This window comes from Aegilops tauschii, chromosome 4, assembly GCF_002575655.3.
Source record: "Aegilops tauschii subsp. strangulata cultivar AL8/78 chromosome 4, Aet v6.0, whole genome shotgun sequence".
NCBI lineage: Eukaryota > Viridiplantae > Streptophyta > Magnoliopsida > Poales > Poaceae > Aegilops > Aegilops tauschii.
In genome coordinates this window covers 413,189,200-413,215,553 of record NC_053038.3, presented here as the reverse complement: position 1 = coordinate 413,215,553, position 26,354 = coordinate 413,189,200, and the positions used below count along the sequence as shown (strand labels likewise).

Below are 26,354 nucleotides of genomic sequence, written 5' to 3'. Positions count from 1 at the left end.
TTCTAGAGATCAAAGGTGTCTAAATTAGACAGCTCTTATTTATACTACTAGCAACATCCCATTTTACACGCAAGGCAACATTGTACACAGACAACACTGGCATTTATTTGTCTACATGTACCACATAGAGATCTCATGATACATCCTCGAAACCACAATCTGCGAGCTAATTTACTAGAGTACACAGCCAGTCTCGTAAGCAAAGCACTTTTTTTTCTTTTCGAAAAACTGATAAGCAAAGCACTTAAGGATGCAGCTTCTTAGGGATTACAGCGAGGTCGAGCTTGCTGCCGTACATCTTCGCCAGGGCCTGCCCGCACCAGCCATGGCCGTCGTCCAGCGTGGGCATCCTCACCTCCATGAACGGCGGGGTGGCCTCGCCTTGCGGCTTCACGACGCCAGCAAACACCCTGAGGACGTTGCCGGCGTCGATGTCCATGCAGACGCTGATCTCGACGGCACCCTTGGGCGCCGGCGGGATGCCGGTGATCTTGAAGTACCCTAGGAGATGGTTCTCTTCCGCCTGCTCCCCCTCGCCTTCGTAGACGGCGATCAGCGCCTCGGCCTGGTTGTCCTGCGTTGTTGTGAACAGCATGTCCCTCCTAGCCGGAACAGCGGTGTTCCTTGGAATGATGGCTGCAAAGCCGTCCCCGTCGGCACGGATTCCGAGGTTCATCGGGGTCGCCTGAATCGTCAGCAGATCCAGGCTCCCGGAAGGATCGGTGACTCCTGAAGCGATGGCTCCTTCCAGTGCAGCACCTGAAACAGCGGCTTCAAGATGGTCGATGCTCCCATAAGATTCTCCCTTCTTGCATAATCCCAGGACAAGGCTTCTGATCTTGGGAATTCTGGAACACCCTCCAACCAAGATCACATCATTGATGTCTTCTGGCGTTAACTTTGCATCTGACAAGCATTGATTGATGATCCTCTCACATTTCTCAAAGATCGCCTGATTCACCTGTTCAAACTCTGCACGACTCAACAGCTTGGACACTTTGAGGCCATTACCCAAGTCTGCATTGATCTCAATGCTTTCCTGGGAGGCCAGTTTGTGAATCGCATCCTGAGTTGCCATCCGCAGTAAAGCCATTGACTTGATCCTGTCCGTAGTTGGACCAGCATTGTCACATAAGCTATCATAATTGGGTAGAAGGTGGCACATTGCGTTCTGAAGAATGTCCTCTCCACCAACGGTGCAACCTGCGAGTGCTCTTATCTGAGAAACACCTCCAGCAGTTGCAGACACCGCAACGTCACAATAACCAGCACCGATGTTAAATATCAGGGCGATTTTCTCAATGCCACTTCCCATGTTATCATGCATAAGCTGCTGCTGCTGCTGAGCATACAGAAGAGCAACAGCAGTGGGCTCTGGCATAAGCCTCAGCACATGCAGTCCAGCCATTGCACATGCTCTCTCGATCCTGGTCTGCTGGAAGCGACTGAATGCAACTGGGATGGTTAGAACAGCATTCCTCACTGGATGCTTGAGATGCATTTCCACCAGGGCCTTTAATTCAAGAAGAAAGATGGCAAGAACTTCCTCAGGAGTTGTGGAGCGCCACATATTGTTGACCAGAGCTGCAATAAATGGCCTCACACCAATACCCAGTGTCTGCACAAGGAAAGGGAGAGTCTTGCTAGCTTGAACCACTTCATCTGTGTCCATTCTCCCGATTAAACGCTTCATGTTAAATATTGCACTTCCTGACAAGATATCTCTTTCCTCGTGTGGGTGCTCCTGGGTTGCTCCTCCAGTAACACCCGCTGAAAGGGTGTCATCTTTGAACATGACATATGACCTCATCCCTTTCTGGCTCCGAGTGTTTTTCAGTAGCTCCACTTGATGACCATTCCAAATAGCAACACTGCATCTTGAAGTGCCAATATCAATGCCGATAGCAACATCAGGGAATGATTGTTGTGCTTTGTCGTCCCCAGTGGTTTCGCTGTCAGATGCCACTGTGTAGAATTGCTCGGCCATCCTGCAAAATACAGTCAAACCAGTTAGGCATTGTTAGATTCTTTTAAGTGTTGTCCAAAACCAGATTCTTTAAACAGTGATAGCAGTAAATTATACCGTCTGCTGCTGAGTATTCAGACATTCAAAACTAATAATTGCACGCAAAACGTCTGAATATGCATGCTGATGAGTATTCAGACATTCAAAACTAATAATTGCATGCAAAACGTCTGAATATGCATGCTGATGAGTATTCAGATATTCAAAACTAATAATTGCACGCAAAACGTCTGAATATGTATGCTGCTAAGTATTCTTTTTTTGAAAGAGAGGGAGGCTCTCCCAGGCTCCATTACTTAGAACGGAACAAAATTGAGTTTTTGGTGCTTACATAAGCTCACTGAGGAGCAGCTCGAAAGGAAATGAAGGGCAGATTACAATTAGAGCTAAATCCCCACTACGAACTACGCGATACATACATGAATGCAGGATGCTGCTGCTGCTGCTGCTGAGTATTCAGACATTCAAAACTAATAATTGCACGCAAAACGTCTGAACATCTACAACTACAATCCAATTTTGACATGATGCATATCACACAGGGTAGAGTGAATTATGAACACTCACTGCATAATCTAAACTAACTATTTTGATTTCCTTCTGCAATATTCACCTGTCAAAATTTAACGGAAATGCTAAAAACTGATGTTAGATTTTTAAGCATGGCAAATCGAACATTTTTTATGGCAATCCCCTTCAGCAATCATGGAAAATCCTGGCCAAAACACTGAACATGCTTGCTGAAGGGAATTGCCGGGCTCGCGACATGTAATTTGCCGTGAGAAATGTTCGATTTGCCATGTTTAAAAATCTGACATCAGATTTGTAGCAGGGTTCTAATTTAAATTAGATTCTGCAATATTCACCTGTCATAATTTAAACCAGATTCTGCAATACTCAACTTTGACAAACCATATTTACCAAGAGAAACATTCAGACACCAACTTAGCTTGCCTAGTTGATCCTTCCATGACTACGTGTATCTATGCTACATTGAAACCTGGCACCTAAGAAGAGTCTGGCACATTTAATCCCCGGCGACAAACCAAGAGCTTGACTAAGGTTCCATAGCAATGCCTGGGTTTCAAACAAGCAGGCACAACTACGCACATGAGTAACAATGTCACGGCTGCTGGGTTTCTCCACCTTGCATAGAAGGCAAATTTTAGTACCTGACCGCAACAAAACCAAACATCACTGCATTAAGCGATATGTTTCCCACCCTAAACAAATTGCACATCAAAGTTCTCCAGTAAACCTTAGCGCTCGCACGTACTAGTGAACTACCCAATTGCAGATATAACTCAAGCACATAGGCACCTAATACTGAACTCAGCGGAATGCGTACTCGGATCAACGAGCCACGACGCGTCCATCTAAAGAAATCAGGCACGGATCAAATTAGGCATGCGTAGGGTTCGGAGATGCCTTACCGGAACGGGCGAGGGATGCGCGGTGGGGACTCTCTTCGCCGGCCTTGCTCGTCGATGCTTCTCCGCGGTAGCGCAAAACGAACTGAGGGTGTGCGCGAAATGGGTTGAGAGGAAGTGGGCTGTAGGAGGGGGTGGGGGAGGTAGAAGAAGGTGGAAAGGCATTTTCTGGAGAGGCCGGGAGAGAGCACGACACGCGGGCGCCTCAGGCGGGGCCGCCGCCGAGGTTCCGGAAGCGTCGCGAACAGGGGAGACGCCGCTGAAGGAGTGGGGAAGGGTAACTGCCGACGGCCCTGCGGTGGCGCACTGGACCTGGAAACCTGGGCTGGATAGGTCCATAACGATTTTTTTTTCTTTCTTTTTTAGGGGGTGTCCATAACGAGGTTTGTGGGTCGCCTGGGGCGCGCGAGAGCTATATCTCGCTTAATGCGAGATGTTAGACCGAATGCGTTTCTTCAGATCCCGCAAGCGGGCGCACAACCCCTCTCCTGGGCCGGCCCATTTCACTTTTCATTTTCTACTTTTCAACAGCACGAAATGCGTGCGAGGTGTGATTCTAACCCGCGACAAAGCTGAACAGGAAAGCTTGGCTCGAGGGCCGTGAGGGCACTTCAGAGGTTGGAGCAGAGGGGAGTGAGTGGAAATCTTTGTGGAAAATGCATGTACCACCTAAGCTTAAGGTGTTTCTTTGGAGATTGGCGAAAAGCTCGATCCCCTCGGGGGAAGTTTTATATCGCAGAAATATGGCCACAACAGTCTCGTGCACTCTGTGTGGAGCTCATGATTTGTGGAAACATGCACTGCTGGAATGCCCTATGTCCCGGAGTACATGGGCGTTGTCGTCTGAACAAATAGTTGATCAGATCAGCTCGAATCACCATGAGGGAGCCAAGGAGTGGATTTTTGCTATGGGAAAAGCTCTACCTTCAGAAGAGTTTGTCAGGTTGGTGACAACCCTTTGGGCCATTTGGGGTGCAAGACGGAAAGTGATTCACGAGGATATTTTCAAAAGCCCGTTCGCTATTAATGCTTTTGTGAACACCTATCTAGGAGAGATCAAAGTCTTGTCACATGAAAAGGAGCCTTGCAGAACTTCGGCCCCCAGGAGAACGGGGTGGATAGCACCACCCGAGCATTGTGCCAAGATCAACGTGGATGCAGCAGTAACAAGAGGGAGAACCCATGGCTCTGTGGGTACAATATGCAGGAATTTTGAAGGTGGATTTGTAGGCGCCTCGGCTTTTGTGTTTCCGAATCAGCATGACCCAGCTACTCTGGAGGCGTTGGCGATCAGGGAAGGACTAGCATTAGCACAAGATATTAATCTGCAACACGGACAGCTAGCCTCAGATTGCAAAGGTGTGGTTACAGAAATCCAGACGGGAAGTGGGTCGAGCTATGGAGATATTGTTCAAGAGATCAAGATGACAGCCAACTCTTTTCCCTCTTGTAATATAGTCCATGAGTCTAGGAGCTCCAATGTGGATGCTCACAATCTAGCGAAGCATGCTTTAAGATTAGGGCCTGGCCACATGTTTGGTTAGGCCAGACCGACGGCATTTCTTTCGTCCATGTAAACATTGTGACGGTTTGAATAAAAAGCCTCGCGAGATTGGCTAAAAAAACGAAATGCGCGCGAGGTGTGATTCTAACCCGCGACGCCGAGTTCAGTGTAAGCCGCGATAACCAACCAGACACCTCACCTGGTGTGATTACATACATCTTTTCTCATCTTCTCTTCTTTCTTATTTTCTTTTCTGTTCCTTTTTATTTTATTTTTTGTGACCCTCTTTTTCTTTCTCTTCTCAGATTCGTGAATTTTTTCTTCAAAATCAACAAAAAAAATAAATAAGAATTCATGAATCTTTTACGAAATCCATGAACTTCTTTTTCTACATTCTTGAACTTTCTTTCAAAATTGATAGACTTTTAAAATTTGTGAACTTTTATTTCATAATCAATGAACTTTTTTTCATTGTGATTTTTCTTTAAAAATTGATGAACGATTTTCAAATTTACGATGATTTTTTTGAATTTTCTTTAAAAATTGATGAGCTTTTTACGAAATCGATTAACTTTTTCCAAATTTATTATTTTTTCAGAATTGATGAACTTTTCTTTCAAAATCGATGACCTATTTTCAAACTTCAGAACTTTTTCAAAATTTGATGATTTTTTTCCCAAAAATCTATTTAAGTTTTTTGAATCCCATGAACTTTCAAATCCAAGTTTTTTACATTTTTGCATATATTTCATTTTTTTACCAGAGTCAAAATAGTTGACTTTGGTCAATAGGTGACCGGCAGGGCTGACCGATGAACCTGCTTTTGTAAGGCAAAATAGCAAACCTGGCATAGTGAATTGAATCGACCCCGAGCGAGGCAACACGTTAGCGCCGAAATGCTCACCTGGCCCAGTAGGCGCCATAGAGGCACTCCCATATGTTAGCTCGTCTCGCGTGAAGAGTTTTTCTCCCCCCGTCGTAACCGGGCGGCCTGCTTTGTTGCTTTTTCCGCATTTGTTGGCTACTTTGGATTGTTTTCGTTTGCTTCTCACTCTAACATGGTTGGTTTTCTTTTCGTTGCCGTTTTTATTTGGACTTGGCCGGTTTTCACCATGTTTATTGTATGTTTTTAATTATTTGGTTTTCACTGTTTCTTTTCTTTTTTTGTGTGTCCTCTTTATGGTTTTTCTGTTCTCACTTCTTTTGTGTTTTCTTTGCAGTTTTTCAACGGTTACTATTGTTTCTTTATGGTTTTAATCGGTTTCTTTCTTTTTTCCTTTTTAGATTGTTTTGGTTACTGTTTTCGGTGGTTTTCTTCAATTTTGAACATTTTTTGTAGTTAATTTTCATCAATTTTTATTTACATTTTCTTCTATTTTTTGCTTATATATTTTTTTCCTATTTTTGTGTTTTTCTTTATGCTTTTCTCTGTTTCCTTTTCCTTTTTTGTTCATTTTCTTCGGTTTACTTTGTTTGGTTCTTGGTTTTCATCAGTTTTTATTCTTTTGCATCAGTTTTCTCAATTTTTGTTTTCTATTGGTTTTATTTGTTTTATTTTTATTGGGTTTCATTGTTGATTTTTATTGGTTTTATTTTTCCTTCAACACATTGTCAACTTTTTCATACACATTGAACATATTTTGTATACATGAGAAACATATTTTATATACATGTTTAATTTTTTTAAATGTATTATTAACATTTTTTGAAAGCTTATATTTTTACCTTCTTTTTTCATACACATTGTATATTTTTTTATGTATCTTTCAAATACATTTTTAATACACATACAAGATTAATATTTTTGAATACATGATCACCATTTTTTATTGGCAATACACATTTTTTCACGCACAATGTATATTTTTCGTATACGCCAGGAATATACTTTTATAGATGTTTTAACATTTTTAAAATACAAAATAAACTTTTATGGAATGTATGTTTTTGATATGTACTTTTATTTTAGGACTCAACTAACTACCACACGTTCGGCAGATTGCAACACATCCGAATAATTTCAAAAGCAAGAGCAGTAGCGTGCGAGCCGGTTTCAAATTCGTTTCATAGTATGCATGCATGCATATAAAATAGAAATGATGACATTAGTAAAGATTCCAAAGAAGTCAAAATTCAAATTCAAAATTGAAAATTGTTTTCGCATAAAAGAATCATCACGACGAGACCGTCGCAACTAGATCTCATGTATATGTTCCGATGATTCTTTTGGGAGAAAAGGTTACCACATCCGAGTTATGTAAGTTATCACGTCTATGGTACATAAGTTACCATGATGTTACACACACAAATTCCAGGCATAAAAATGATTTTCTCCTATTTTCTTCCCACATGCAAATGCACTAAAAGGGAAGAAAAGCTAACGTCATTGTAGGTGCTCTCTGTTTCGAAACTAAACTATGTTTTGTAGCTCAACTCCTCAGTCTGATTCAAAATCGGTTTTCACAAAAAAAATCTACCACGGCGAGACCTTCGAAACTAGATCCCATGTTGTATGTTCGGACGACTTTTCTTGGATCAAAAGTTACCATGTCTGTGCTAACTAAGTTATCAGCTTTGCTATGCCATGTTATTTACACAGATATTATCGGGGGTATGTTTTCAACAACTTTTTTTCCTAGGTCAAAGTTACTGCGGTGTTTTGTACCTACGTTATTAAGTGTGCGATGCATATATTACCTTGTTATTTACACAGAAGTTGTCGGGTATGTTTTAACAACTTTTCCTCTCAGGTCAAAATTATTGTGGTGTTTGTACTTAAGTGATCAGGTCTGGGTGTGTATATTACCGTCCTATTTACATCGAGCTTATCGGTGGCCTGTTTTCAACAACTTTATTTCATAAGCCAAAGTTATCGTAGTGTTTGTACCTAAGTTATAAAGATTTGGAAATCCCTAGTGGATTGGGCATGAAAGACAAGTGTGTGTGGATTTCCACATCCTCGTCTTTACTTTAAGACAAAACTCTTTCTTTTCTCAGTCGAATGACATGCGGTAGTCTACCTTGAGTAGGACCATAGAAATCTTATTTTGTGGCGAAAGGTAAGTGGTTCTATCACAACCAAGAAAGTTTCTATGAGTGAGCGACCCTTGATAAATACGAGATGGTAAAGGAAAAATTAGCTAGATCAGTGTTTGTACCTAAGTTATCAGGTCTGTGAGCCTATATTATCATACACTACAAAAAAGTTATCGGTGGTATGTTTTTAACATCTTTCTTTCTCGAGTCAAAGTAAACATGGTGTTTGTACCTAGGTTATCAGGTCTGCGGTGCGTATATTACCATGTGATTACGCATAAGTTACCGGGGTAGTTTTCAACAACTTTTTTTCTCATGATCAAAGTTACCGTGGTGTTTGTTCCTTAATTATCAGGTCCGGGAGCGTATATTATCATGCTATTTATATAGAAGTTATCGGTGCTATGTTTTCAACATTTTTTCCTAGGGCAAAGTTCCCGTGGTGTTTATACCTAAGTTATCAGGTCTGCCATGTGTATATTACCACGCGATTACAAATAAGTTATCAGGGGTATTTTTCAACAACTTTTTCCCCGGGACAGAATTATCCCTTGGTGTTTGTATGCAAGTTATCAGCTATGGGGTACCTAAATTTTATGCTATTTACATATAAGTTACCAGGGTAAATTTCAATAATTTTTCCCCTAGGTTAAAATTGCCATGGTTTTGCACGCAAGTTATCATGTGTGCTATAAAAACATTTTGAATGGCATGTAAAAGCGTCCACATGTACATGAGAAAACCTTGAACGACCATCACACGTTGAGATATGTATTTTTATTTTGGGATTTTTACATCTGTGCCGCTGGTTCCTTAGCTCTATTCATTCATCCCCACGCTCTTAACTTTTGCTCACTTTTCCCCACTCCCTTGCCCGAAACCCTCAGAAGAGGTCACAACGGACGTCGCCGTCGGGTCAGTGCTTTGACCGTTAACTCTGACGAGTGGGGCCGCGTTGGGGGTGTAGCCGTTCGACCGTTGGGCCGTGGTTTCGTTGGGTCGTCCCTTGCATTAAAATGCATGCGCACGCCGCCACGACAGAAGCCTGCTATGCATGCACCCAACATGCCTGCCTGCATGCGTCGATGCGCCGAGTCTGCATGCGTCGACCGAGCCTGCATGCGCTGATGCGTGCCGCCACGATGCACGACTGAGCCGCTTTCGTGCACGCCAGCCACCACGGATGCAGTGACGGTCGATGCCGCTGGTTCCTCTCTTCTCGCACGCTTGTCTCCTCGATTTAGAGCATCGTTTTTTACGATCAGTTGCAGCCTTTTTGATCCACTCGCATCTGCACCCATTTTGCTACGACAAATAAATTGAACAAATATGTTCTGGCTCCATGCACTAGCTAGGTGGCTACATATTTGTGGCTTGTGTAAAAAGAAGAAGGGTTCGTTGTGGCTGCATGCACTAGGTGGTTACTAACAAAGCGAGCTCTCTAAGAAAACAATCAACAAACATGTAGATAGGACCAACAAGCCCATAACACGATCACATAGTTGAAACTAGGAAGAACTTCATAATAGAATAGATAGAAAACTTAATAATAGAACTTGATAAAAGGGCCAACAAGCCCATAGCATCTCCAACATAGTTCAATTACAACTTAACATAACATAGACTCAATAAAAATAGATAGAAGGTTTAGAACCCTAGACGTCGCCTTCTCCACCTCGCTCCTCCTCCGGGCGCCCTTCACTGCTCCTCCAGAGCGTTATCGATGGGGTACGGAAGAGTGTGCATGCGGGACGCGGTGGGGAAGATGTTTGGTGTACTCCGTGAACATGTTGTGGGTGGTGAAAGCGATGAACTCACAGCCACACCAAAACACCCGGCCGAGGAGGTAGAAGGCGTCGAATGTGTTGGTGAAGTGGGCAAGGAGAGCAACCACCACCCCGTTTTGGATGACCTCCTCGACACTGAAAGTGCTAGTTATCGACTAGAGGGGGGTGAATAGGCAATTTTTATGAAAGTCTTCAAAACATGGGAGTTTCGAAGACAAACAATAGAAATGAACCTATTGACATGCAACGGAAGGTAGACTACACTAGACAAACCATAGTCAAGTATTCAATGAAGTGAAAGCACGAAGACTATTAGCAGCTAGGTACTATGGATCAGGATGGAAGATAGTGTGAAGCCAAACAACAATAGTCGTCACACAGTGAAGTCAAACAGATAATGCAAGCAGGCAATGACTTCACAAGGACAAACTGTAAGTAAAGAGAAGTAAGAGATAGAACCAGTTGCTTGGTGAGGACAGTAATTTGTTGGACCAGTTCCAGTTGCTGTGACAACTGTACGTCTGGTTAAGGAGGTTGAGATTTAACTCAGAAGATCACATCTTCACCTTATTCCCCTTGAGCTAAGGACACTTAATCCTCGCCCAATCACTCTGGTAAGTCTTCAAGGTAGACTTCCAAACCTTCACAGACTTCGTTCACCGGCAATCCACAATGACTCTTGGATGCTCAGAACGCGATGTCTAACCGGCTGGAGGATTCACAGTCCTCAAGTGTAACAAGTCTTCAGATCACGCGGACAGAAAGACTTCTGTGATGCCAAACACTCTTTGGGCTCTGGGTGGTTTGGGCTTTGTCCTCGCAAGGATCTCTCTCTCAAATGCTTCGGAGGTGGGTTGCTCTCAAATGACAAAAGCCATGCACTAACTCTGAGCAACCACCAATTTATGGTGTAGGGGGTGGGCTATTTATAGCCAGGAGGCAAATTTGTCCGAAATGACCCTGGGTCACTAAGGAACTGTCACGTGTCCAACGGTCAGATTTCAAACACACGCGGCAGCTTGACTTGGGCTACAAGTAAAACTGACTTATCCGACTCTGGATAAGATTTGCTCTCATTGTCTTCGCTCGAAGACATAGGATTTGGTTGAGCATCACTTCAGTCACTCTGACTTTGTTCACTTGGACCCCACTTAACAGTACGGTGGTTCCTTTGAATCAACAAAGAAGAAAAGGAAACTACGAAACACCTATGTCTTCGCTCTCCATAGTCTTCATGCGATGTCTTCTTATGCCATAGTCTTCAATGTGAATATCTTCACAGACCACCATTATCTTCAATGTCTTCACACATTTTTAGGGGTCATCTCCGGTAGGTAAACCGAATCAATGAGGGACTACTACCTGTGTTATCCTGCAATTCTCACAAACACATTAGTCCCTCAACCAGGTTTGTCGTCAATACTCCAAAACCAACTGGAGTGGCACTAGATGCACTTACAGACACGGAACATCCTTGGAGATCCCCGCGGGGAGGTGGTGGTAGCCGGACGCGAGGAAGAACTCGGTGAAGTTCCTTGCGGTCCTCCACCTTAAGATTGCCCACACACGTAGTGTGCGCTCAACGTACACGCCAGGAGGGTAGAGCCTCTCTGGCACGGTGGGTGGGAAGTGGTAGGTTGGTCCGGTGTACTGCATGGCTGAGGATGTGCTAGAAGAAGGAGAAGTGGTCGAAGAGCAAGAAGGGCAGATGGCAGAGAGGATGGGAGATGGATGAGGGATGGCAGAGGCAAAGGATGGCTTAAATAGCCGTAGTGCTACGTGTTATTTGGCCATGGCAATAACGGGGTCAAATGTGAAAAAACCCGTTTTCAAACCCACCGCAGCATCGGGAGTGTACACGCGTGGGAAACGGTGGTTTGAAAAGAAGAAGAAAAAGAAGCTAATTGCATGCGTGGGAATCCATGGTCATATATATTATATGAACAAAAAGAGACAATTTTTGAATAGTTTGTGGCCATTTTGCATGATAAAAATAAATTTGGCCCTTAAAAAATTTGGTCATTTGCTACGCAATGTCAAATGATGCAAAAATCAAAGCAAACGATGCAAAAAACAGAGCCAACACGTTCACAAAAAACAGAGCAAACGATGCAAAAAAAAAGATGCAATTTGACGGCCCAACCAGAGCTTGGTTTTCTTTTGGGCCCAATAAGAATGTTTTTTTTCACGGAGTCAGTGGTGGGCGAGCAACCGAGCACAACCAATAGGATCGCCCCTCGTGGATCGCCCCACGATCCAACGATGCGAAGCTGTCCTTGTGATCCAACGGCGCGGAGCCTGCACGCAGCCAGCCCACCTAATTCCTTCTAGAAGACCAGATCTGAGGGTTGTCGCTTGGCGTGAGGGTATGATCGGACGGCTGACGTTGGGAGCTAGGGTTAGGCGAAACCCCGCGGGGTTGAGAGAAACCCCGCGGGGTTGAGAGGGGTTTTGAGCTGGTCAACGGGGTTTCGAAGGCTTTGACTGAGCATAACTAATTTTTTTTAAAAAGAAAAAATATGAAACCTTCGTCATTCATCGTTTTATAAGACAAACTAACGAGGAAAAATACTAAACTTGGTCTATACTCATTTTCATGAAAAACCCCTAGCTGGCACGATCTAGGTCAAATGAGCACCATTAATTTAAAAAAAATCAAAAAAATATAAAACCCGCGCACAATGTTGTCTTATGTGATATGTTACCAACCAAAAATCATAAACTTGGTCTATGGTCATTTTCATGAGAAAACCTTCACACATATGAGCTATCATGTACATGATTTCATAGAGTTCAAGGAGAGGAGGTAGTGTTACCTTCTGTTTTTGAAAAATTTAAAAAAAATCAAAAAAACACCAAAGCTTTATTTTAAAGTGAATAAGAAGGATCTGAAGTTAGTTTTCCATTTTCATATTTCAAAACGTGTTTTTAATAGTTTTTATATTAAAGCATATGTTTTCAAAAGAAAATGTAAAAATATGAAGATTAATTCAAAAAATAGTGAGACTTCGAATCTACACTATGGAAAGTGAATGTGTATTAATAAAAAAACATTTGGCTCATTTCGAATCTACACTTGATTACAAATGGGCTGTTTACCCTAGCCTGGGAGCTCATTTCTCAAATTCAAATTTATTTGACCTCCTCTAAATCACTTCAAATTTTGCACACATGATCTCCTACACAAACATAGATAGTTTGCCAAGGTTTTACTTGTTTTTGCATTTTCTTGAATTTGTACTGTCCAGGTTTGCCAAGGTTTACATGACCTCATTTGGAGCATGCATTTTATTTCCTACACAACATGTGTGATCATTGCATCACCTAAAATCATAGTTCACAACATCTAAACATAACTAACCATAGATTCAGGACAGACAAGTATACCACAGGCAAATTTAAGGACAGACAAATATAGATAGCAACCAGATTACTAGCATAACCAACGAGATTCAGTTCAACAAACATAACCAACGACATTCAGTTCAACAAACCAAAAGTAACCCAACAGATAAATTTAAACATTCAGTTCACAGCATCACATCATCGATCACATCACGCCGGAGTCAGGGCCTTCGCGAGGGCGACATGCTGCCCCCTGATCATGTAGTCCTCCCCGTGAATTGCTACATCCTCAGCATGAGACAGAAGGTGATAGAAGCGGCCATCCCTTGGCTTTGGCTTGGTGGTGCGGTAGGGGCAGTGCCACTTCTTGAACTTGCGGTTGTAGAAGGAAGCAACTCCCTTGGCCTTGATCTTTCTCCACCTCCTTGGTTGTGAAGGACGCGACGTTGCCCTTGTACACATCATCTCCAGAATCATACTGCACACATGAATGAATTGATTAATACATTATAGATTCATATACACCATGTCAAAGGAACTAAATGAACAAGGGATAGGCTTACCTCATATTCAGAATCGTCACTAAACGCCCCCTCGTACGGGTCGTAGTCGGCCAGCTTCCTCTTTCTCCCCCCAACCATCATCCTCCTGAATATACAATTACATCCATCACTAGTAGCCAATTGAAAATTTAGATATGCACACATGACACATTGATCATAGGGCTAATATACTCCCAATATCAGAAATGTTTTAGGGGTGTTTTTTTAATTTCCGTGCCCCTTAGCTCTATGCATTCAAAAACCACATCCATCACTAGTATATCAATGTATTAGATTTGTACACACATTGATCAAAAACCCCAATATGACATTCAAATAACACATTGATCATTGGTCATGCACACACATTGAAGAACAGAGCTAATATAACTACATATTATGGACAAATTTATATACTAATGAATCAAATAACTTCTTAATCAATGGATTCCATTTGGGCATATGACATTCAAGACCCCAATCTGAGTAGCATTCAAAAACAAATCTAACAGGGACCCAATCTAAGGCAACGAATCTGAGTAGCATTAAAACCCCAATCTGTGAGCACTAAAAACAAATCTAATAAGCATCATAGCATTAAAAACCCCAATCTGTTCACAACATCTAGCAGTTTTGCAACGAATTTATCCAAATCTAAAAACCCAATCATTGCAGCACCTAAAATCATAGTTCACAACATCTAGCATTTTTGCAAAGAATTTATCCAACAAACCCTAGTCCAAAAACCCCCCATCCCCCCAACCCATACAAAAAACCCCGGCCCATCCGTCAAACCAACTACTCTAACCATCTGAACTACCGTATGAATCACAATCTAACCAATGCAACTACGGAGCAACTAACTCTACAAGCTAAGCAAGTGCAAATACCTGCTCCTCCACGGCAAGCGGCGCATCGGGGGTATCGGGATGGAGTGTGCCGCTCGACGCCATCACCTTCTGCAGCGATGAGGCGGAGCCCGCCACATCTGCAGCGGTTGCGAGTTTCCCCGCACCGCCGTGGACGCCGCCGACATCCGCGGTCACCGCGCCCTGACCCTGCAGCTCCACCACATCTTCGGCCGCTGCGCCGGCGTCGCCACGAGCGTCGGCCATCTGACAGATGGAGGCGATGAATGTGAGGAAGAGGATGCGGTGGGGGAGAGTGAGACGGTGCGGTGGAGGCAGTGGAGGAGAGCGAGACGACGCCGGTGGGGGAGAGGAAGACGATGCGGCAGGGACGGGATTTGGGGGAAAATGGTAGGGGCGATGGAGGTGGTTGCCCCTCTTTATATGATGGGACGTTTCAGGCATGTCCATGGACACGTGCTACCCCACGACCGTGGTCTTGCATGCGCCCACGTATACGCGACCCCACTCGTCAGCTAACGGTCAAAGGCATTTACCTGACGGCAACGTCCGTTATAACCTGTTCTGAGGGTTTCGGGCAAGGGAGTGGGGAAAAGTGAGCAAAAGTTAACAGAGTGAGGATGAATGAGTAGAGCTAAGGAACCAGGGGCACAGAAATAAAAATCCCTTTTATTTTAGGACTCAACTAACTACCACACATTCGGCAGATTGCAACACATCCGAATGATTTGAAAAGCAAGAGCAGTAGTGAGTGTGAGCAACGGGCGTGCGAGCCGGTTTCAAATTCGTTTCGAAGTATGCATGCATGCATATAAAATAGAAATGATGACATTAGTAAAGATTCCAAAGAAGTCAAAATTCAAATTCAAAATTGAAAATTGTTTACGCATAAAAGAATCATCATGACGAGACCGTCGCAACTAGATCTCATGTATATGTTCCGATGATTCTTTTGGGAGAAAAGGTTACCACATCCGAGGTATGTAAGTTATCACGTCTATGGTACATAAGTTACCATGATGTTACACACACAAATTCCAGGCATAAAAATGATTTTCTCCTATTTTCTTCCCACATGCAAATGCACTAAAAGGGAAAAAAAGCTAACGTCATTGTAGGTGCTCCCTGTTTCGAAACTAAACTATATTTTGTAGCTCAACTCCTCAGTCTGATTCAAAATCGGTTTTCACAAAAAAAAATCTACCACGACGAGACCTTCGAAACTAGATCCCATGTTGTATATTCGGACGACTTTTCTTGGATCAAAAGTTACCATGTCTGTGCTAACTAAGTTATCAGCTTTGCTATGCCATGTTATTTACACAGATATTATCGGGGGTATGTTTTCAACAACTTTTTTTTTCCTAGGTCAAAGTTACTACGGTGTTTTGTACCTACGTTATTAAGTGTGCGATGCATATATTACCTTGTTATTTACACAGAAGTTGTCGGGTATGTTTTAACAACTTTTCCTCTCAGGTCAAAATTATTGTGGTGTTTGTACCTAAGTGATCAGGTCTGGGTGCGTATATTACCGTCCTATTTACATCGAGCTTATCGGTGGCCTGTTTTCAACAACTTTTTTTCATAAGCCAAAGTTATCGTGGTGTTTGTACCTAAGTTACCAGGGTAAATTTTAATAATTTTTCCACGTCCGAGGTATGTAAGTTATCACGTCTATGGTACATAAGTTACCATGATGTTACACACACAAATTCCAGGCATAAAAATGATTTTCTCCTATTTTCTTCCCACATGCAAATGCACTAAAAGGGAAGAAAAGCTAACGTCATTGTAGGTGCTCCCTGTTTCGAAACTAAACTATGTTTTGTAGCTCAACTCCTCAGTCTGATTCAAAATCGGTCTTCACAAAAAAAATCTGGGGTGCCTAAATTTTATGCTATTTACATAGAAGTTATCAGGGTAAATTTCAATAATTTTCCCCTAGGTTCAAATTGCCATGGTTTTGCACGCAAGTTATCATGTGTGCTATAAAAACACTTTGAATGGCATGTAAAGCGTCCACATGTACATGAGAAAACCTTGAACGACCATCACACACTGACCCAACTTGGCATACATGAACCACACAGAGAATAGGAAAAAAGACGACTCGGCATGAGAGAAAAAATCGATTGGGAATAGAGCGCAACAACACATGTGGGATCCAGATTTGACGGGGTGAAAAGTCGCTCGTATCTCTTACAAAATTGCTAGCATTTGATGGTTAGCCTTTTTAAATTGTAGATTCATTTTGAAAAATATGGTAATTATAGTAACCAATTGTGAAATATCATGATGTACTCGTTGAGCTGGCGTGCGGTCATCTCTTGCGATTAACTATCTAACAGCCCAGCTAGTTGTTCGGAAGCAGATTCACGACGATCAGAGCGTTCGGATCTATTGCAATACCAGTCGGAAGACAGATTTATCGTTTATTTTAATGTATGTTGTACGTTTTTTGTATGCACCAGGACCATTGTTTATACACGTTTACCAGTTTTTAAATACATGATAATTTTTTTATACACATTGTATTTTCATTATATATTTTTTATATGACAAAAAATTTTGTGCATATTTTTTCAAATGCTTGGTTAACATTTTTAAAATACTTCATTAACATTTTTTTCCAATGGTTGATTAAGATTTTTTTTAAATACATGATAAATGTTTTCATACACATTATCTATTTATATATATATATTTTTCATATGGGCGAGGAACAATTTTTTATACTCATTTAACATTTTTAAATGCTTAAATAACATTTTTAAATGTTTCATGTAAGCTTTTTAATGCATATATATTTAGAATATTTGGAAGTATAAACAGAAGCAAGAACTAAAGCAAAAAACAAAAACAAAAAACATGCAAAAAAAACCCCGATGTTGTGGCATGTTGCCTCGCGGTCGCTTGGGCCAGACCATCTCGCGCTCGCCTACAGCCGAGCCTTCCATAAGGGCATCCCTGCTGTTGCTCTGCGCTCAGGCATAGTACTCGGTTGCTCGGGCTGGTTACTGTGCAGCCCGGTGGACTGTAATGTCTGGTTTATGTATTCAAATTGAACATGAAATGAATATGCAAACCAACCTGTGGTTGGATGGTTAGGAGGACATTGGTACCCCCTAGCCCACCAAAGTTCAAGTTGTAAACTTGGCATTGGTGCTCGCCTTTTCCTGAATTTATTTTTGGCGTTCGGGCGACGTGCGTTCAGTGTGAGGAGACGTTCTATCGACTACGAAAACGTCTCTGGTGACTTCATCAATCTCAATGTGATGTGTCGACTCAGTCTCTGGGAGGTGCTCATAGGGGTAGGTGTGTGTACGTGCGTTCATAGAGGTAAGTGTATGTGCGTATGTACGAGTGTTTGTGTCTATAGTATGTTAAAAAAATCATGAAATGAATATGGTTAATATAAAATGCCTATTCACTTCCTAAAATTACCCAAAAATATGAAAATATTAGTACTAGCAAAGAGGAAAGGAACATTCTTTTTTACTTTTCAATGTTTTCTTCTTCCTAAATTTACCAATAAATAAGTAGGGGTCTCAATAATATTTTTTTTCTTTTGGTTTGTTATCATTACGGTTTTCATTGATTTTCTTCACTTTTCAATGTTTTTTATTTAGTTACTTTTCATTAGTTTTACCAACGGGTTTCTTCGGGTTTACTAGTTGTTTTTTCTATTTTCCCTATCTCTATGTTTTTTATGGTTTTCTTTGCCTATTCTTTTTCATTTTCTTCATTTTCTCCAGTTTACTTTGTTTCCTTCTTGGTCTATGTCAATTTCCATTCTTTACCATCGGTTTTCTTTCTTTTTATTTTCTATTGCTCTTATTTGTTTTTCTTATTTGTTTTCATTGGATATCTTGGGTTTTCTTTGTTTCTTTGTCGATTTTATATACACGTTTCAACATTTTTCTGTTCAACACATTGTCAAGCTTTTTCAGTACACATTCAACATTTTTCGCATACATGAGAAACATATATTATATACACGTTTAACATTATTGAAATGCATGATTAAAATTTTCTGAAAACTTAATTATTTATCTTTCTTTTTTCCACACACATTGTATATTTATGTATGTATCTTTCAAATACAGTTTTAATACATGCCTAACATTTTTCAAATATAAAATTAACATTTTTTGAATACATGGTCAACATTGTTCAATACATGGTGAACATTATTTTATGGCAATAAACATTCACACACAACGTACATTCTTCGTATATGCCAGTAACATTTTTTTATACATGTTTTAACACTTTTTATATAAAGAGTGAATTTTTATAAAATATAGGTTTTTTGTGTCTACTCTATTTTAGTGTATGTTGTACATTTTCCTTATACATTAGGAACTCTTTTATACATGTTTCACATTTTTTAAATGAATGATCAACATTTGTTTCATACACATTGTATTTTTTATACATTTTTCGTATATATGGCAAACTTTTTGCTGTGAAAATTTAACATTTTTCAAATGATTTTTTTTTCAAATGGTTGATTAAAATTTTTCGTATACCTCAGGAACATTGTTGTGTACACATCAAACTTTTTTAAAATGCTTAATTAATACTTTAAAATGTGTTATATAATTTTTTTAATGTATATATATTTAGAATGTTTGGAAGTACAAACAAAGTAAAAAATAAAACAAAAATCATGAAAAAAGGAAAAAGAAAACAAGGTTGTGGCTTGTTGCCTCGCAAGCGCTTGGTACTCACGCTTGCCTTCAGGCGAGCCTTCCATATGTCTCCCTACAAGCAGAACATAGGGGCGCCCTTGCACTACATTCGCGCATAGTACTCGGTTGCTCGGGCTGGGTATTGTGTAACCCCGATGGACCGTAAAGTCTGCTTTTATCTATTCCAAGTAAACATGAAATAAATATGTGAACTTGTGGTTGGATGATTAGAAGGACATTGATACCCCAGCCCATGAGAGTTTAAGTTCTAAACTTGGCATTGGTACTCGCCTTTTCCTGGATTTATTTTAGGCCTTTCGGTGATGTGCGTTCAGTGTGAGGAGACGTTCCGTCAACTACGAAAGCGTCTCTGGCGACTTCGTCAATCTCAAGATGATGTGCCGGCTCACTCTCTCGGGGGTGCTCATAGGGGTAGGTGTGTGTGTGCGTATGCTCATAGGGGTAACTGTATGAGCGTCTGTGCCTATACTGTGTTAACAAATGAATATGGTTAATATAAAATGCCATTTCACTTCCTAAAATTACTAGAAAAAAATTGAAAATATTACTACAAGCAGAGAGGAAAGGAAACAAATTCCAAGGTCAAATTTAAAATAAAAATGGGTATAAACTTTATTTTGGGCTTTATAAACATTTACTAAAAAAATTAGGTGTCCAAATAATATATTTTTCCTTTTTAGTTTGTTACGGCTATGGTTTTCTTCACTTTTCAATTTTTTTGCCTTTAGTTACTTTTTCATCAGTGTTACCAACAGTTTTCTTCGGTTTTACTTGTTGTTTTTTCTATTTTTCTGATCTCTATGTTTTTTGGTTTTCTTTTTTTTTTCTTTTTTTATTTTCTCCAGTTTACTTTTTTCCTTCTTGATTTATGTCAATTTCCATTCTTTACAATTGGTTTTCTTTGGTTTTATTAATGGTTTATTTGTTTTTCTGTTTGGTTTTTGTTGGGTTTCTTTGTTTTTCTTTGTTTCTTTGTCGATTTTATTGATTTATTTTTGTTCAAGACATTGTCAACTTTTTCAGTACACATTCAACATTTTTCGTATACATGAGAAACATATTTTATATACACGTTTAACATCATTGAAATGCATGATTAAAATTTTCTGAAAACTAAAACGTTTTGTCTTCTTTTTTCTATACACATTGTACATTTATGTGTGTATCTTTCAAATACAGTCTTAATACATGTTTAACATTTTTCAAATATAAGAATACATGGTCAACATTGTTCATACACGGTGAACATTCTTTTATGGCAATAAACATTCACACACAATGTATGTTCTTTGTATAAGCCAGAAACATTTTTTATAAATGTTTCAACAATATTTAAATATAGAGTGATTTTTTTAAATATATGTTTTTATGTCTACCTTTATTTTAGTGTATGTTGTACATTTTCCTTATACACCAGGATTTTTTTATACATGTCTAACATTTTCTAAATACATGATTGCCGTTTCTTTTCATACACATTGTATTTTTAATACATTTTTCGTATATATGACAAACATTTTGTTGCAAATTTAAATTTTTTCAAAATATTGGTTATTCAAATGTTTGATTAACATCTTATATACAAGATACATTTTTTATACACATTGTATACATTTTTGTACCTGAGGAACATTGTTGTGTACACATCAAACTTTTTTTTACAAGCTTGAATAATTTTTTTAATGTATTATGTATTTTTTTGTAATGTATATATATTTAGTATATTTGGAAGTACAAATAAAGAAAAAAAGGAAACAAAAAAGGGAAACAAAAATCATGAAAAAAACAAGGTTGTGGCTTGTTGCCTCGCGAGCGGTTGGGCCGGACCATCTCACGCTCGCCTTCAAGCGAGCCTTCCATACGTCTCCCTACAAGCAAAACATAGGGGCGCCCTTGCGCTGCGTTCGTGCATAGTACTCGGTTGCTCGGGCTGGGTACTGTGCAACCCGAATGGACTGTAAAGTCTGGTTTTATCTATTCCAATTAAACTTGAAATGAATATGGCTAATATAAAATTCCATATCACTTCCTAAAATTCCCAGAAAAATATAAAAATATTGGTGCTAGCATAGATGAAAGGAAACAAATTCCAACCTCAAAGTTTAAATAAAATAGGTAAAAATTATAAACTATATTTTGGGCTTCACAAGAATTTCCTAAAAATTAATTAGGGTTCTAAATATTCTCAAAATATTTTAAAATCAAAATTACATAATTTTTAGAAAATGATACAAACATTTTTTTAAAGCTTGAGCGAACAGTTTATACACTACATTTTCATTTCTTTAAATGTACAGTGAACGCTTTGGAAAGAAATTAAATATTTTCTTATATATATATTTATTAGTTTTTAAATAAAAAATGCAAATAAGCACATGAATTCAGCATAACATTGCCATGTTGTAAGGGCATTTTTATCCCTTAGTTGGTTTTGGTGATTGATGACAATGCTTTTGCGGACTAATCATGTGCATCGAATATTTCAGATATATTGACTAGGCACAAGATGATTTGGTTCCCCTCGAAGGCTATAGAAGACGGCGTTTCTCTTCGTTTCTTTTCGGTGGTATTGAGTCGTAGGGAAGCCGTACTATTAAGAGGGGGTCCGCGTTGGAAAGGTTGGGTGGATTCATCACGTACACATCTTCCTTTGCACCTCCTTTCCTCTAGCCTTTGGAGCATCCTATGTTTTCCTTGTCTATGCAAATATTGCTCTTGCTTGCCGAACTAGGGCGTGCGGTAGTACTGCTTCTTAGAGCGGTAGTACCGTAGGACCTTGCGGTAGTACCGCCCGCTGGTGCGGTAGTACCGCAAGGACTCACGGTAGTACCGCTTCTAGTAAGCGGTAGTACCGTGGTCTCTGACTTAGTTCCAAGTACGAGGCAGTAAGGGGCGGATGTAATTTTTTACATCCGCGCCTCACGCGGTAGTACCGCTGTTGGCTTACGGTACTACCGTGTCGGGTTTTTACATCGACTCCAACTCTGCGGAAGTAGCCACGGATGTAATTTTTATATCCGTGCCTTCCCATCCCTGGACAGCCCCTGCCTTGCGGTAGTACCACAAGGGGGAGCGGTAGTACCGCGTCAGCAGTACTACCGCCCTCTGCTTTAGTGCATTTTTGGCTATTCTGGTCTCTGCTACGTGGGCGGTAGTACCGCGGGGCCCTGCGGTAGTACCGCGCCTCAGGTGCGGTAGTACCGCGCTGCGCATGCTGAGTTGGCGGATAACGGTTGGATTTGTTCTTCCATTATATAAGGGGTGTCTTCCTCCTCTAGTTGACTACCTCTTCCACCTCCAAGCTCCATTGTTGCTCCACGCTCCATTTTCGCCCGATCTCCTTCCCTAGCCAATCAAACTTGTTGATTCTCTAGGGATTGGTTGAGGAGGCCCCGATCTACACTTCCCCCAAGAGAAATTTGAATCCCCCACTAATCCCTTGTGGATCTTGTTACTCTTGGGTGATTGAGCACCCTAGACGGTTGAGGTCACCGCGGAGCCATAGTCCATTGTGGTGAAGCTTCGTGGTATCGTTGGGAGCCTCCAATTAAGTTGTGGAGATTGCCCCAACCTTGTTTGTAAAGGTTCGGTCGCCGCCTCCAAGGGCACCAATAGTGGAATCACGGCATCTCACATTGTGTGAGGGCGTGAGGAGAATACGGTGGCCCTAGTGGCTTCTTGGGGAGCATTGTGCCTCCACACCGCTCCAACGGAGACGTACTTCCTCTCAAAGGGAAGGAACTTCGGTAACACATCCTCGTCTTCACCGGCTCCACTCTTGGTTATCTCGTGCCTTTACTTGTGCAAGCTTATTTGTGCTTTATCTCTTGCTTGCATGTGTGCTTATTGTTGTTGCATCATATAGGTTGCTCACCTAGTTGCATATCTAGACAACCTACTTTGATGCAAAGTTTAAATTGGTAAAGAAAAGCTAAAAATTGTTAGTTGCCTATTCACCCCCCTCCTCTAGTCAACTATATCGATCCTTTCAATTAGTATCAGAGCCTCGTCTCTTTATTAAGGACTTTACCGTCCAAATAGTATGGTTGACGTCGTAGACGGTGTGGAGGAGCACTCCGGGGTGAATCCGGTCTCGTCTACGGGAGATGGGGGAACCGCGGTCTCTCGTGAGGAATTCAATGTGGCGTTGGACACATTGAAAACCTCCATGATGACCGAGGTCGAAAGCATGTTTAATAAATTCTTAGAAGGGCTTAAACTTTCCACCGCACCGTTGAAAGTGGGTGATCCCGCTAACAAGGTGACGAATGCTACCTCCGACAAGGGGGAAGCTATTAGCGAGAAAGCTCCTTCTTCTAGTGGTAAAAATGGCACCGGCATCTTTGCCCATGTGGAACCTCCACTTGTCTATGGTGGACCGCTTCCTTCCACTCATTTGAATCATGCCGGACCGGCCCCTAAGATTGAGAAGAATGTAGAATTTGTTTCTTGGGTATATCGTTTTAAGCGTCATTTAAATCCTGTGAACACTAACCTTTGGAGAATCATTGAAGAAGGTTTCTATCCGCATGACCGAAGGAACCTCACTCCTAGAGAAGCCGTGGATGATCAATTCAATGAGAATGCTCTCTTCATCATCCAAGAAGCAATCCCACCCGAAGATCTTCCTCATCTCCGGCCCTACACCGTGGCCAAAGATGCTTGGCACCAAGTGGTTTCCCTCTATCGGGGAAGCGCAAGCATTCAACGCTCCAACTATGAAGTGGTGCAAGATGAAGCCTATGAGTTTGCAATGAAAGAAGATGAAGAACCTCGTGAGCTTTATCGGAGAGTAACTAAACTCGCGGTCTCTCTCCGAGATCATGGAAGTAAGGACACAGATGACAATTGGATCAAGCGCAAATTCCTCAAGGCAATGATGCCCTACCACAAAGCCATGTCCTCCGTCATTCATCAAAGGCCGGACTTCCATACCTTGTCCTCAAGTGAAGTGTTGGATGAGTTCGTTGCTATGAGCATCTTGGACAAGACCGCCGACAATGCGGTTCTTCGCTCTCAAAGAGTAAAGAAGCCCAAACTTGCTCTAAAGGCCAAGGTTAGTATGGAGGAAGAGGAAGAAGAGGAAGAAGAGGAGAGCAACCTCGAAGATACGAAGTATGCCTATCATGAACACATGGCGCTTGCTTCAAGGCAATTTTGGAGAAAGAAGAACTCAAGGCCCAACTTCAACAAGAACAATTCAAGTGGCACAAAGGGCAAGCAACGAGTGAGGACTTGCTTCAATTGCGGCAATGTGAGCCACTTTGTTGCGGAGTGCCCTTATGAGAAGAGGGAAGACAATGGTGACAAGCTCATCCGAAAGGACAAGGCCAAGTCATTCCCCAACAAGAGCAACTTCACCAAGAAGACTCCTCCCAAGGCATTGGTGGTACAAGAAGAGTACAATGAGGATGATGACGATGAGGAAGATGGTGAGTCGGTTGCCATGGCCTCCGTTGCCATTGCGACGACTCCACGGGTGTCTCTCTTTGACTCACCAAATGAGAACATCACCGCCAAGTGCCTCATGGCTAAAGCCACCAATAAGGTAACCCCCAACATCAAAACTACCATCATTAATCATCCTTCTTCAGATAGCATTGATGAACATGAGGGGACAAATGTGGAGGAGAATGAGTTTGAGACCTTTATGGGTAAACTCAAGGGTAAATCCAAGAAGCACTTTGTTGCTCTCTTGGAACAACTTGATGAAGCCAATGACATGATCGAGGCTCACGAAGATACCATCTCTAAGATGGAGGGGCATAGTCGTGACTATGCCGATGAGATTTCGGATCTTTCCAATGCTCTTGACGAAGAGCGTGGTCTTCGTTTGGCTCTTGAGGAGTCACATAACGATGATCATGCTAAGTTAAAGAAAGATCTTGATCATGCTCTTGTTGTTTCTAGTGTGCTAAACTCTGAGAAGGCAAAGCTTGGGGTTGATCTTGCTAGACTCAAAGAGGAGTTTGACATTCTCGACAAGGCTCACAAAGTCTTGAAGGGTGTTCATGCTAGCCCAAGGAGTCTCATGATCAACTCCAAGTGAGGCTAACCAAGGAGAAAGCCACCTTTCCTCATATGGTGTTAATTGATAATGCAAATGCTACTAACCCTTGTTGTGAGCATGTGCATCTTGTTGAGGAAAATGCTAAGTTGAAGGAGCAACTTGAGAAAGGCCTTGTGTCATGCATACAAGGTGAGAAGAACCTCAACGACCTTTTGAGCAATCAAAAGGAAGTTGTGGCCAAGGAGGGGATTGGGTTCGCACCCAAGCCCAAGAACAAGAAGAAGAATGACAAGACCAAACGACCTCCTCCTCTCAAGCAAACTTTTGTGAAGGAGGGAGAGGGTGCTTCCAAGGAGAAGAAGAACAATGCGAAGGGTGGCGGTGTCAAGAAGGGCAATGCCACCCCTTCCAACAAAGCCGGCGACTTTAATCCTTCTTATGTGTTATGCCGTGCTAGTGATGGGCATGTTTATGCCAAATTTGTTGGTTCTCCTTATGAGTATATTGAATGGTCTATTTGGGTTCCCAAGACCCTTGTTACTAACATCAAAGGACCCATTACAAAATGGGTACCTAAAACCAAGCATTGATCTCTTGTAGGTGTTTGCTTCCGGTGGGGGATCATGGTTACTCGATAGTGGAGCTACAAATCATATGACTCGAAGAAAGGACTTGGTGGTGGACATGCACAAGATTCCATCTATGCCCACCAATGTCGAGTGGGGTGATTGTTGGGAATCGTAGCATAATTTAAAATTTTCCTACGCTCACCAAGATGCATCTATGGAGTATACTAGCAACGAGGGGAAAGGTGTGCATCTACATACCCTTGTAGATCGCGAGCGGAAGCGTTCCAATGAACGTGGATGACGGAGTCGTACTCGCCGTGATCCAAATCACCGATGACCGAGTGCCGAACGGACGGCACCTCCGCGTTCAACACACGTACGGTGCAGCGACGTCTCCTCCTTCTTGATCCAGCAAGGGGGAAGGAGAGGTTGATGGAGATCCAGCAGCACGACGGCGTGGTGGTGGATGTAGCGGTTCTCCCGCAGGGCTTCGCCGAGCTTCTGCCAGAGAGAGAGAG

General features: G+C 41.6%; 1 protein-coding gene across 1 annotated transcript; it reads right to left on the bottom strand.

Moving 5' to 3' along the window:
* Window positions 1–3,715, bottom strand: LOC109732588 (heat shock 70 kDa protein 8). Its single transcript, XM_020291771.3, has 2 exons — window positions 3,460–3,715; window positions 1–1,988 (listed from the first exon to the last, which is right to left on the bottom strand). The coding sequence occupies exon 2, from the start codon at window positions 1,985–1,987 to the stop codon at window positions 245–247; it is 1,743 nt and encodes a 580-aa protein (XP_020147360.1). The 5' UTR covers window position 1,988; window positions 3,460–3,715; the 3' UTR covers window positions 1–244.
* Window positions 3,716–26,354: the final 22,639 nt, after the last annotated feature.

What these genes read in the sequence shown, in the direction of transcription:
- LOC109732588 (XM_020291771.3), bottom strand. Translation starts at nt 1,987, where the DNA reads ATGGCCGAGCAATTCTACACAGTGGCATCTGACAGCGAAACCACTGGG.